We start from the raw sequence: 11,944 nt of genomic DNA on the forward strand, positions 1-11,944 counted from the left end.
GTAAAAAGACAGTATAAGTCATTATAATCCATAATTATGTCCCCACTGGATGCAACGAATGCAAATTTTTAAAGGAGGCATCGCTATCATCGCTCCGGCCTGACAGGGCATCATCACAATATGGTGAGGGCCGTAACATTCCCGTCACACGCTTGAGGTATTCGGCCAATCATAACGCACCGGATAGCTGGCCAATCACAGCACACCTCGCTTTTTCAGACCGATGAGCTTTGTAAAAATCGGCGCGTTTCAGAAAGGCGGGGCATAGAGGAGAAACAATAATGTACAGTATGTGGAAAATAATGTGTTTTTTTAACCTTAAACCACATAAACACATTTCATTACACCAAATACACAAAATAATGTTCTTTTTAGCAACATCATATGACCCCTTTAAATGCTTCCACACTGCTGACATGTTTGTTGAATTGCGCCTCTCACTCTACGCTGGTTGCCATTTGATCGCATCACGTCATTGTTCGGTACAGTTTATTCGGTCTTTTTCACTTATTCGGCCGATAATAATTTTGGTTACCGAACATTCGGTGCATCCCTATTTACAGTCTAGCATGTAATTCAGAAATTGTAAAATAATATGATTAGCCATTATAAATAAGTTATTACTATTGCCACTGTAACAATTCTGCACCTTTCTATTTATATAGCCTATTTCTAACATGCATTTTGCATTGCATCTTACTGAAAGTTGCATCTTTTTGACCATCATATTTAAAAAAACAAAAACAAGACCATCTTGCATTCTTGATCAGTATTTTATCAGATTTACTTGGATTTGCCCCATCAAGCAAAATTGATAATTATCAAGTTTATACATTTTTCCTCTATGTGATGTAAATTTATCAATTATAATATGTGATTTATTACAAGGCAGCAACAAAATAACTAGATACTACCAAACTTTGAAGTAAAATAATTCCCAACTGTGAGAGGGCTGCATAATGTCACCAAGTGCTTAAGGGTTAGCAACGATAAATGTAAAACTACTGTACTTTGCAAGGCTGTAACCACATTTTAAGCATTGGAGGCAGTACTTTAAGATTCGGCCATTAAATAATAATGATAATAACAACAACAATTATTTGGTTGACCACTAATCTCATTGCATTATGTAGGTTACAGTGCACTTGGAAGTTCAGCCGTAACTTTTTTTTTTTGGAAGGCATAAATGAATGAAACAAAAAGGGAAAAAAATGTTTAAGCAGAAACTGCTCTGTTTCCTGAGAATGAGCCTAATGCACAAAACTGATGTCCATTCAATGTCAAAGCAAGGTGGTAACGGTATCACTCGGTGCCACAGGATGATCATAATATTCAAGACATACAAAAATAACTGCACATCATGACGCCACTCAATATAATTACCGGACCAATATAGTAATGCAAGATACTGGAGATGCTTAAAACCACACTAGATGTCATCTAAAACCATAGTGGTAAATTATCCCTTTAATGAATGATACATTATGAATGCAAGAGCTCTGAACCAGCTTCAGAATTCAAAATGCATATGAAAAACAAAACAAAATCACATTTTATTTTACCTTTCTGTTCCCCTTCATTGTTTGGCGTTCCTGTATCCCTTTGTTCGAATGACTCCACTGAAGTGCTTCTCTCTCTTTTAATCTTGCCTTTTGCCCCATTGCCTGAACTCAGGCCTTGTCCATTTTTGAGTCCCATACTCCCTATGGGGCCTTGGGGACCTTTGGGTGTGTGGCTTCCACTCAGCGACTTGGGGTCACAAGGAGACGGCTGTGATTGGCTGCTGGCGCCCCCTTGCTTTCCCTGGTTGGGCAGTTTGGAGTCCATCTGTGCAGCGCTGGAGGGGGACATCACGGGTGGCGACCTCACCATGGCCTCCTGCTTGGATTTCGGACTGCTGAGAAAAGCGAAAGGAAAAATGGGTGAGATTGACCCAGGGCACACAGTTTGGATGGTCAAGATCAATGATGTCAGCACTAATAAAACATTGGCACTGCTGAACAAAGACCAAAATGAACATCTAAATATTTTTTAAAATCAAACAATTTTTTGTATTTTAAAAGTCATCAATAATATCCAAATTTGAGAGAGTTTGGGGGATATTAATAGCCTTATTGTCACTACATCATGCATGTGTTTATTATGTACCATGGTGTTATCATGCGTTTAAGTGTTACAAGCTTTAATGTGTAATTTTCCGTGATAATTTGAGCATTAGTATTGCAAACTGTGCTGAAAATGTTTTATACATTTTAATATTTGTTAAATATTTAACAAATTTACACTACCGTTCAAAGGTTTCAGGTTTGTATGATTTTTAATCAGTACTTAATTCCTTTGAAATAAGTCTCTTATGCTCACTAAAGTGCTTTTTTAAAAATCAAAAATACAGTGAAAACAGTAATGCTCTAAAATGTGAACAGTTAAACTAAATTTATAATATATTAATTTAAAATGTTATTTATTTCTGTGATGCAAAGCTTAATTTTTAGCATCTTTACTCCAATCTTCAGTGTCACATGATCCTTCAGAAATCATTCTAATATTCCGATTTGGTGCAGGTTGTGCTGCCTAATATTTTTGTGGAAACCCTGATACATATTTTTAGAATTTCAGTAACAAATATTTCAGAAAAACATATTCACTGTCAAGCGCATCAATTAAATGCAACCTTGCTGAATAAAATTGATATCTTTAAAAACAATAAAAATTCTGCTAGGATGCTGTTTATTTAGGTTTTTAATGCATATTTTGAGTTATAAATTTAGAACCGCCATAGCAAGATTGTATCCAATTCATATTACCTTGAAACAAGCCAAAAAAATGCATTTATTCAATAGTTCCATATGCTGCAACATCAGGAACACAAAACAAGGTTTTAGAAAGCATAATTAACATTTCTGCCATTTCCACTTTGCTGGTGGAAAACCAGCGGAATCCTATTAACTTCCCTTTCTTTGGTAAAGAATACCAGAAGGCCAGAATAAAAAAAGGGAGATGACGAAGTCATATCTTAGCAGCTGACTTACCGATTGCAGCCACCACACCCTGAAAACATGCCATTTGATAATAGGAGGGAAATCTTGACGTCTACTGGTGACGCAATTACAGTACTCTCAGCGACCTTCTGTCCTAGCCCTGTTCTTTGTTGACAGACTGCCAGATTAATATTTAATCAAAACTCGTCAAACCAGATCTCCCACAAGCTAGCCTCCATCCATACGCAAAGCAATGGGTCCACAGCGCCTGGTTACTGGGGAAACCAGTTACATGCCAACGGTAAGGGCTGGTCATTGTTGGACAACTTTGAGTTTGGCAGTAAAACTTATATTCTTGTCCATTTTGCCTCCATATTGGATCCTAATGTCAGCCTGAAAGCACAAACTGCTTTCCAAAAGTGAGGTACCGGTTTCACAGGCCATGGCCATGTTTCAGAGCTCTGCGCACAATGCAAAAAATTTTCCAGCATTCAGAGAAAATCCAAACGCTTTGGACAGCAGCCGCAAACATATACAGAATGGGTTGTGATTAGGCTATGGGCCATAGCGTTCACTGAAGCACTCTCAGGAGCCCCGCTGCCGACTCCTTAACCAATTCCAGATCTGTGAATCAGCAAGAGCAGCCATTTTGGAACCAACGTCCAGCAGGGCGGGATGTACATGCTCTGGCTGAGCTGAAGACGGTTAGTTTCTCAAATGCTCAATGAGGTTCTGGAAGCTTTCCAGGTCCAGTGCTGCCTTTAGGGCACAGTTTGCACTGCACTTGTGCCGCAGTTACTTCAGCTCGCACTGGTTTCATGTCTATAAGAGACAGCTCAATGGCCATAAGGAGGATGGGAACTGCGATTAAGTGGGCAGCAAATGATTCGCTGGTGTGGTGCATCTCCATTAGGGAGAAATTAAAACAACAACTACTCCTCATACAGTTAAGAACGGTTTAATATAAGATAGTGGTGAATTAATAGCATCCACAATTGTGTCTGACTACATTAAAACTGTTTGTTAAGGCATTTACCCAGGGAAATAAAACTAGGGATGAAACAAAAACAATATCGATAATTTATTCAAATTAGGGATATGCAATACTACATTTTCCAAAATCAACTTGGCTATATGAAATCCAAGAGCTTTCTGACCCTGCATAGACATCAATGCAACTGACATGTTCAAGGCCCAGAAAGGTAGTAAGGACATCATTAAAATAGCCCATGTGACAACAGTGGTTCAAATGTAATGTTATGAAGCTATGAGAATACTTTTTGCAGTTATTTTTGTTTTCTTTACACACAAAAAGTATTCTCATAGCTTCATGACATTAGATTTGAACCACTGATGTCACATGGATTTTTTTTTGTGATGTCCTTACTACGTTTCTGGGCCTTGAACATGTCAGTTGCATTGATGTCTACGGAGGGTCAGAAAGCTTGCGGATTTCATCAAAAATATCTTAATTTGTGTTCCGAAGATGAACGAAGGTCTTACAGGTTTGGAATGACATGAAGGTGAGTAATTAATGACAGAATTTTCATTTTTGAAATAAAATCACATAAAAATGCTAAATAATGCTTCCAGTATTATTTAAAATTAATGTTAATCCACATCTTTCCTAAAGGTCTCGAATTCACTTCTATACATTTTTGCATGCCACATTAAACGAACCAAATTATTTGTATTATTCATTTCAGCATTTTTTTATTGTATTGCTATATAAACTATCTTTTGAAAGGTTGGGGTCGGTAAGATTTTTTTTTTAACTTTTTTGAAAAAAGTTTGTTTATATTTACAAATGAAACTCATTATGTTATGCAAAGCTGAATTTTCAGGATCATTACTCCAGTCTTCAATGTCACATGATCCTTCAGATGCTGATTTGCTGCTCAACAAATATTTCAAATTATTACCAATGTTGAAAAGAGCTGCTTAATATTTTTATAGAAACCATGATACATTTTTATATGATTTTTGATGAATAGTTTACAAGAAGAGCCTTTATTTGAAACATAAATCTTTTGTAACATTATGAATGTCTTTACTGTCACTTTTGATTAATTTAATGCATCCTTGCTGAATAAAAATATACATTTCTTTCAAACTGTAGAGTATGTATACACATATAACAGTACAAAATAATAAAACTTTGGTTTCAAGGAATAGTTCGTACTCATGTACAGTTCTCTCACCTCTGAGTGTTAGCCGATGGAGAGTTCCTCACTTTGGGGTTGCTGGAATGCATTGACGTCAGTCCCAGTGTGACAGAGGCAGGAGCAGTAGAGTGCTGGTGGGGACTGGGGGTGTGTGTATGTGTAGTGGTAGGCGTAGCTTTGGCCCGCGTGCTCCGGGGCCCGGTATTGGGGGTTGTGACAGGGCTGCTGCAGTCCTGGCCCTCCTCTTGCCGTTCTTTGGCCCTCTCCTTCCTGCCCGAAGCGTTTCCTGTGGTTCCGGTAGCTGCTGTGGTTGCCGTGGCTGTGGCTGTTGCTGCTGCTGCTGGTCTCTCCTCCTGCACCTCCAGCATTCTCTGTGTGGGCTTGTCTGGAGTCTCCCCGAGGAGCCCTCACAGCCCCTGGCCACACTAAACACAAACAAACATGCAAAGAACAGTTAGTTTAGTCAGATTTTTTTAAATGTTTTTGAAATAAGTTTATTATGCTCACTAAAGCTGCATTTATTCAATTAAAAGATACAGTAATATTGTGAAATATTATTACATTTTAAAATAACTGTTTTCTATTTGAATATATTTTAAAATGTAATTTATTCTTGTGATGCAAAGATGAATTTTCAGCATCATCACTGCATGATTCTTCAGAAATCATTCTAATATGCTGATTTGCTGCTCAAGAAACATTTGTTATTTGTATGCAAACAGTGCTGCAGAATTTTTTTTAAAGAATAAAACGTTCAAAATAACAGCATTTATTTGAAATGTAAATCTTCTGCAACATTATAAGTCTTTATGGTCACTTTTGATCCATTTTATGAATCCTTGCGGAATAAAAATTCTAGTTTCTTGCAAATAAGTAAGTAAATGGCAGTGTATATTAAAGTCTATTTTTCTCCTTGCATTGCCACACCTACATTAGCTTTGAACCAACTAACTCCAAGTCACATGTTTACTTGTTTGTCCACCTGTGCAGACATGTTCCATAACTGTCTGAATAACCTGAAGTGGCTATGAACATCCACGCAGAGTTACAGCACCATGAAAACCAAGCAGCATTACTAACATATCCAAGTCAAATTACTCCAAAAAATTTAAAAAATAAAATAAAATACCAGTCACGCCAAGAATATAAGTTACTGCATATTCACCAAAACACTGTGATGTTCAAGGTGAGAAAATGTGGAGCTGTGAATCTGCCAGGCAGTGGCCATCATCCAAAACTCACTGAAGAGTCAGACTGAAGGCCACCAAAAGAACGATTTGTTGAAAACAAGTGGTCGTGTAACATCTCGGATGGAGGCGTGTGATAGACCGAAAACAGTTCGCTGGTGGATTAACACAGTTAAAGCGAGGAGAACAAACATGCAAGGCTCTGTAATAGGACCGGAAAACTTAGAAATCCAAGCATGGAATGGATGGAACCAAGTGTGGAAAATGTAAGTGTTCAAATAACCAACTGGACAATATCTTGAAACATTTAGCAAAAGTCAGTCTCATGACATTTGAAATACTTTGACTTGCTAATCTTGGTACGAACGTTCCACTTTCCAATTTATACCATTTATTGGGTAGTATAAGGTAACTTCAAGGATTAAGGTTATGTTTAGTAGCTGGTTATTACCCAATTACTGTAGCTGCTATAATAAGAACATAGTATGTACATGCGGAGTGAACTGTAAAATAAAGTGCTACCAAGAAATCTTTTGTGACAATATAGGTTTATTTACTATTTCAAATGAATGCTTTTCTTTTGAACTTTCTAGTCATTTAAAAAAATCATAGAAAAAAACATTTTGCACAAAAATATTAAGCAGCACGACAGTTCTCCACATTGATAATAATAAGTTTCTTGAGCAGCAAATCAGCATATCAGAATGATTTCTGAAGGATCATGTAACACTGAAGACTGGAGTAATGATGCTAAAAATTCAGTTCAAATTATTAATTTTTACAGAATTTGATCAAATAAATGCAGACTTTTTCCAGAAAACCCTTACCAACCACAAACTTTTCAGATCATAAATCATAAATGTAAAAAAACGAGACAGAAAGAGAGCACAAGAAGCACATAATATGTACCACCTTGTAACCCAGATCTCTCTAACAGAAACAGCTGTGGGTGAGTCGACAACTCAACTGATAAACAAGTGACTAGAATTCTTTACACTCGACAGTAATGTACAAAAATCACAGGAGTGGGAATGATTAGGTTCGTCTTTCAGGGTGTGCTAGTGCTTTCGTGTGTAAATGAAATTGTTAACATGTAGAAGGATTCTGTCTTTCTGCAAAATCTAGCTTTCATAAGATATGAGAACCCTCTCAAAAAGCTGCAGTGTCAGACTGCGTTGTCATCCAGAAAATATTCAAGACAGCTTCCAAAACACTCAAATGATGTAAGCATCTCGCATATTCCCTCCCGGCCCAACAGTGAGCACTGAAAGACAGTGCGAACTCAACACCAAGACTCCATTTTGGGGATTTAATATAATTGTACTAAACCCATAAGCGCTTTCAGGAAGCGTTTCAGAAAAAAAAGGGCTGATCGGAATTAAATAAGAAAAACAATCAAACTCTTATTTAGATCACATGAATTCAGGTAAATTTTTCAGTTTATTATACTATTTTCACCATCTAAACCCAAATGCAATCCAACTTAAAACATTTAAAACATCAACATCAAAGCATATTGCAAGTAAAATTAAGGCATGTGAATGTGAAAAATGATTTGGCCACACTGGCGGGGCACACGATTAAAACAATACCAGCAGAATAAAAACTCCAAACACCACAAATTGCGTTTCATACTGTGATTTGTAGCATTTCATTACTTTCCGTTCATGTCAACAAAGCAAGCGTGCAGGTACATATCTAACAATCTGTTAAGTGTTAACGCATGTTATTGACTAAAAATGATTATAAAAGTGTTAATATATTTGTTTATTCTGAAGTAATAAGTCTGATTTTGTTAGTTTCACCTGTCAGGTTACCTAGATTTATTTACCTGATTTAATTACAGTGCAAAAGTAAGCAAATACACTACTCTAAAGTTTGGGGTCGATGTTTTGTCTTTATATGGAATATTTTTGTAAAGGAATATTTTTAATACATTTTTATTTAATACATTTATTTAAAATATATTTTTTTATTAAGTCTCTTATGCAGACTATTTATTTGAGTAAAAATACAATAAAAACTCTATTTAACTCTTTTCTATTCAATATATTTTAAAATGTAATTTATTCCTGTGATGCAAAACTGAATTTTTCGTATCAATCCTCTAGTCTTCAGTGTCACATGATCCTTCAGAAAGCATTCTAATATGCTGATTTGCTGCCCAAGAAATATTTCTTATCAATATTGAAAACGGTTGTGATGCTTAATATTTGCAAACATTGGAAATACTGTGGAAACATTTTATTTTCAAGATTTCTTGATGAATTAAAAATATTCAAAACAACCACATTTATTTAAAAAAGAAATTCTAACATTCTAAATGTTTTTGTCAATTTTTTTCAATTAATTCATCCTTGAATAGAACGATTCATTTCGTTCTTTAAATTTTTTTTTTTTTACCAAACTCAAACTTTTGAATGGTAGCGTATCGGTTTAATATCACAAAAAGTAAAAAGTTGACATGCTCGTTTCGCTTTATGTGCTTCCTGAGGCAGCCATTTCATTTTTTGTCATTTAAAGCATGGTTTCCTTGCATGGCCCCTCTCTCTCCTCCTGAACCCACACTTGCATACTGACATTCTCAGATTTCAGCGTTCGCAGTGTGAGAGGCCGGTGCGCTGCTCCTAATGGCGTATAGCGGCAGCAGCATGGTCGTCAAGCCTTCTCCAGCCCGCCACAGACATTTCTCTTCATGCACGCACACCCACAAACATCGTTGCCAAGGCAACCCCGACCGACAGGCCCTGGATCTACAACAGCCTCAAAAACACACCCGTACCCACCAATCTGCGCCAGGATTTACAATGCATGTGCACTTAAAGCTATAGTGTAGTTTTACTACATTTCCAATGACACAGAGGGCTGGAATCCCAAGATCTACTAGAATGGTATTAAAAGGTCAACATGGATTGGTGTTGGAGTTTTTTCTTTGAAACATGCATTTCGAAATTTCGAAAAATTCACAATGATTTGTCTATTTTGATCTCATTTTGACTCGAAAACTAAATAAACAAAAAAGATAAATTAACATCCGATTCTGAATCCAAGAAGCCTGGAACAAGTCTTGAACTTGAAGGTATAAAAAGGGAAAGAGAATGCACGTGCATTCAAGCTCAGATATTTCCACTTCCTTCTCAGAAATGGACAAACATTCCAGAACGCTCTTACACTTCCTGTCCAGCCTTGAGTGAGTGGGAACAAGAAAAATGTGAAAACAGTGGCCAGTGTGACAATATATCCAGGGAGATCTAAGATAGACTGAGGAAATAAATACATATTAATACACCAATTTAAATTAATATGAAATATCAAATAACTATGAAAACCACAGCTTCAACAATGCAGGCTGGGAATATTCAAAACAAAAAACACAAAGCAAAGCAAAGCAAAAAACAAAACAATAAAAAAAAAATGTGTTATTGTTTCAATAAATAAAAGCAAAAAGTACCTACATATATATATTTATGTATAATTATTAGTAAACAGAGATATATTTTAAAAGGATGGAGGCAGAGAAAAAGAAAATACTGGGAATATTCACTATAATGTTTTAAAAATTTAATTAAATAAAAAAAAATTTAATTAAATAAAAAAATTAAATTAAAAGTACCTAGATATTTTTTCTATGTATTATTGGTGAACATATGCTATATTTTCAAAAGGCTGGAGAAAGAGGAAGGAAGGAAGGAAGGAAGGTAGGTAGGTAGGTAGGTAGGTAGGTAGGTAGGGAGGGAGGGAGGGAGGGAGGGAGGGAGGAAGTTGCTTGCTTCAAGTAGTTTCACAAGTGGATCAAGCCGTTCACTGTGCATTTCCACAATCCATTACCTCCAAACTGGCGCAGCAGTATCAAGGCGCTCGGGATGCGGCCGGCCGTCGGTGCTGCTACAGGGCATCATCAGGAAGGCAAACAGGCAAATAGAAAAATAGCAGGAGGTAAGTGTTGCACACAGACAGCCGCGCTGGACGCCACAGAGCCGTGAGGCTTAAATGACTATATGAACTGTGTAATGGGCTGTTTACGGCAGAGGTCCTGCCACCCTTATTCAGTTAAAGCAAAGCTTCCTAAACTCCATTTCCATTTTGCATGGCTCAAGGGCTGTAAACTCCCACTTATAAATCATAAAGAGAGTGTGCATGTGTGTAGGATTCTGAATGTGTAGGAGACGTGTGGGCCCGAAAACACACGCGTGCGGCATCATGGTGAAAAGGATCGGTCATATTTTTCCTCACACAGACAAAAAGAGCTGCTATAACCTTGTAAAGCCATTGCCTTTGGCTGGAAAAAATAAACAAACACATGCACGCACTTAAATTGTCGTTTAATGCAAGCTGTGGTTTTCCGTACCCAAATCCTAGACTTTACCAATAAAGATAGCTTATGAAACTGGTATTATATTGCTATTAGATGTAGCTTCTGTTAATACAATAAAGACAGCTAAAGAGACAGCCAGCTAGATTTATGGCTGGATATAGCAGCCAGAACAAACAGTTGACAAAATCCATCTATCTGAACCACTCAGAGTTAGATGGTTACACAGAAATGTCTTAATTCCTTGTAAAAAAAAAAAAAAAAAAAAAAAAAAAAAAACAAAAAAAAAAAAAAAAAAAGGCCAGACATATGCATATCATTTATAATGCACAACTAATCGATTGGAAACAAGTCTAAACTGACCGTGTGCTTTGGCCGAGTGCCTGCAGTGACAAAGACACAAACAAGCAGATCTGCCTGTCAATTGTAGATTATAAAACAACTGCAGGGCCGTCACAGACCGACTAGGCATCCAGTCGTTCATGCATTCTATTTATCAGCTAGAAGGACTCAGTCCTGCACCAGCAGATTTTTCTTCTAGCAGAGATCTGTCTAACACACCTGACTGTAATTTGTAAGTGAACCAAAGACCCTGATTAGCTCCTTCGGGTGCACGTTTAATTACAGCCGCAGCTCAAGACTGCAGGAGGGCAGATCTCCAGCAGCACCGAGAACCTCTGATCTATTCTATGCACACCATAACACCTATATTTTAAGAATTTAATTATACTTAATAAAAAACTAAAGTGGACTATATGCACAAGTAGGGATGTCAAAAGTACTGGTATCTAGGTAACACGCTGATACCAAAAAAAAAAAAATTCTACAATATCTGTAGTAGACAGAAAAAGTAGGTAGGTAACTTATGGCGCTTTTCCACTGCATGGTACGACTCGACTCGGCACGGCTCAGTACGGCACGGCACGGCACGATTTGCGTTTCCACTGCAGTTCAGTACCACTTTAGAGTGGGCGGGATTATTCACGTCGTTATAGTTGCGCCGCCTCTATTGACGCGACTCCTGAAAAACTTTCATTCCGCGTCGCCCCATCAAGCTCTCGCTGGATCCACTCCTCTGCTATCAACGAGAGGAACGTCTGTACTTCCTCAACAGACAACGAAACAGCCACTTTTTGGTTGTTAAAAAAGGTGCGCTCGTTCAAAACAGTTGCGTTCGATCCTTCGCTGGCTGTGCTTATTTAAATCTAGCGGTTCTTTTGTGTTTGTGTCGCAAGTTCAGTGACGCAGGTAGACGATTCTCTCCGGCCAATCCGTGATCAGCAGAGTTTACACGTCACGTTT

General features: G+C 37.3%; 1 protein-coding gene across 2 annotated transcripts in view; it reads right to left on the bottom strand.

Annotated features, from left to right (window-relative positions):
• LOC107566537 (B-cell CLL/lymphoma 9 protein-like) overlaps window positions 1-11,944 on the bottom strand; it is a 31,091-nt gene that overhangs the window by 12,158 nt on the left and 6,989 nt on the right. The window contains exons 2-3 of one of the 2 annotated variants that reach the window (XM_016252003.1): window positions 5,180-5,568; window positions 1,563-1,897 (exon numbers count right to left, since the gene is read on the bottom strand). In XM_016252003.1, the coding sequence (XP_016107489.1) occupies window positions 1,563-1,897; window positions 5,180-5,511 (667 nt within the window). In that variant the 5' untranslated portion in view covers window positions 5,512-5,568. Of the gene's footprint in view, window positions 1-1,562; window positions 1,898-5,179; window positions 5,569-11,944 lie in introns of those variants that run through there. The other variant, XM_016252004.1, reaches the window with a different exon arrangement.

Source organism: Sinocyclocheilus grahami, unplaced genomic scaffold, assembly GCF_001515645.1.
Source record: "Sinocyclocheilus grahami isolate Dianchi unplaced genomic scaffold, SAMN03320097.WGS_v1.1 scaffold1081.1, whole genome shotgun sequence".
In the NCBI taxonomy this organism is placed as follows: domain Eukaryota; kingdom Metazoa; phylum Chordata; class Actinopteri; order Cypriniformes; family Cyprinidae; genus Sinocyclocheilus; species Sinocyclocheilus grahami.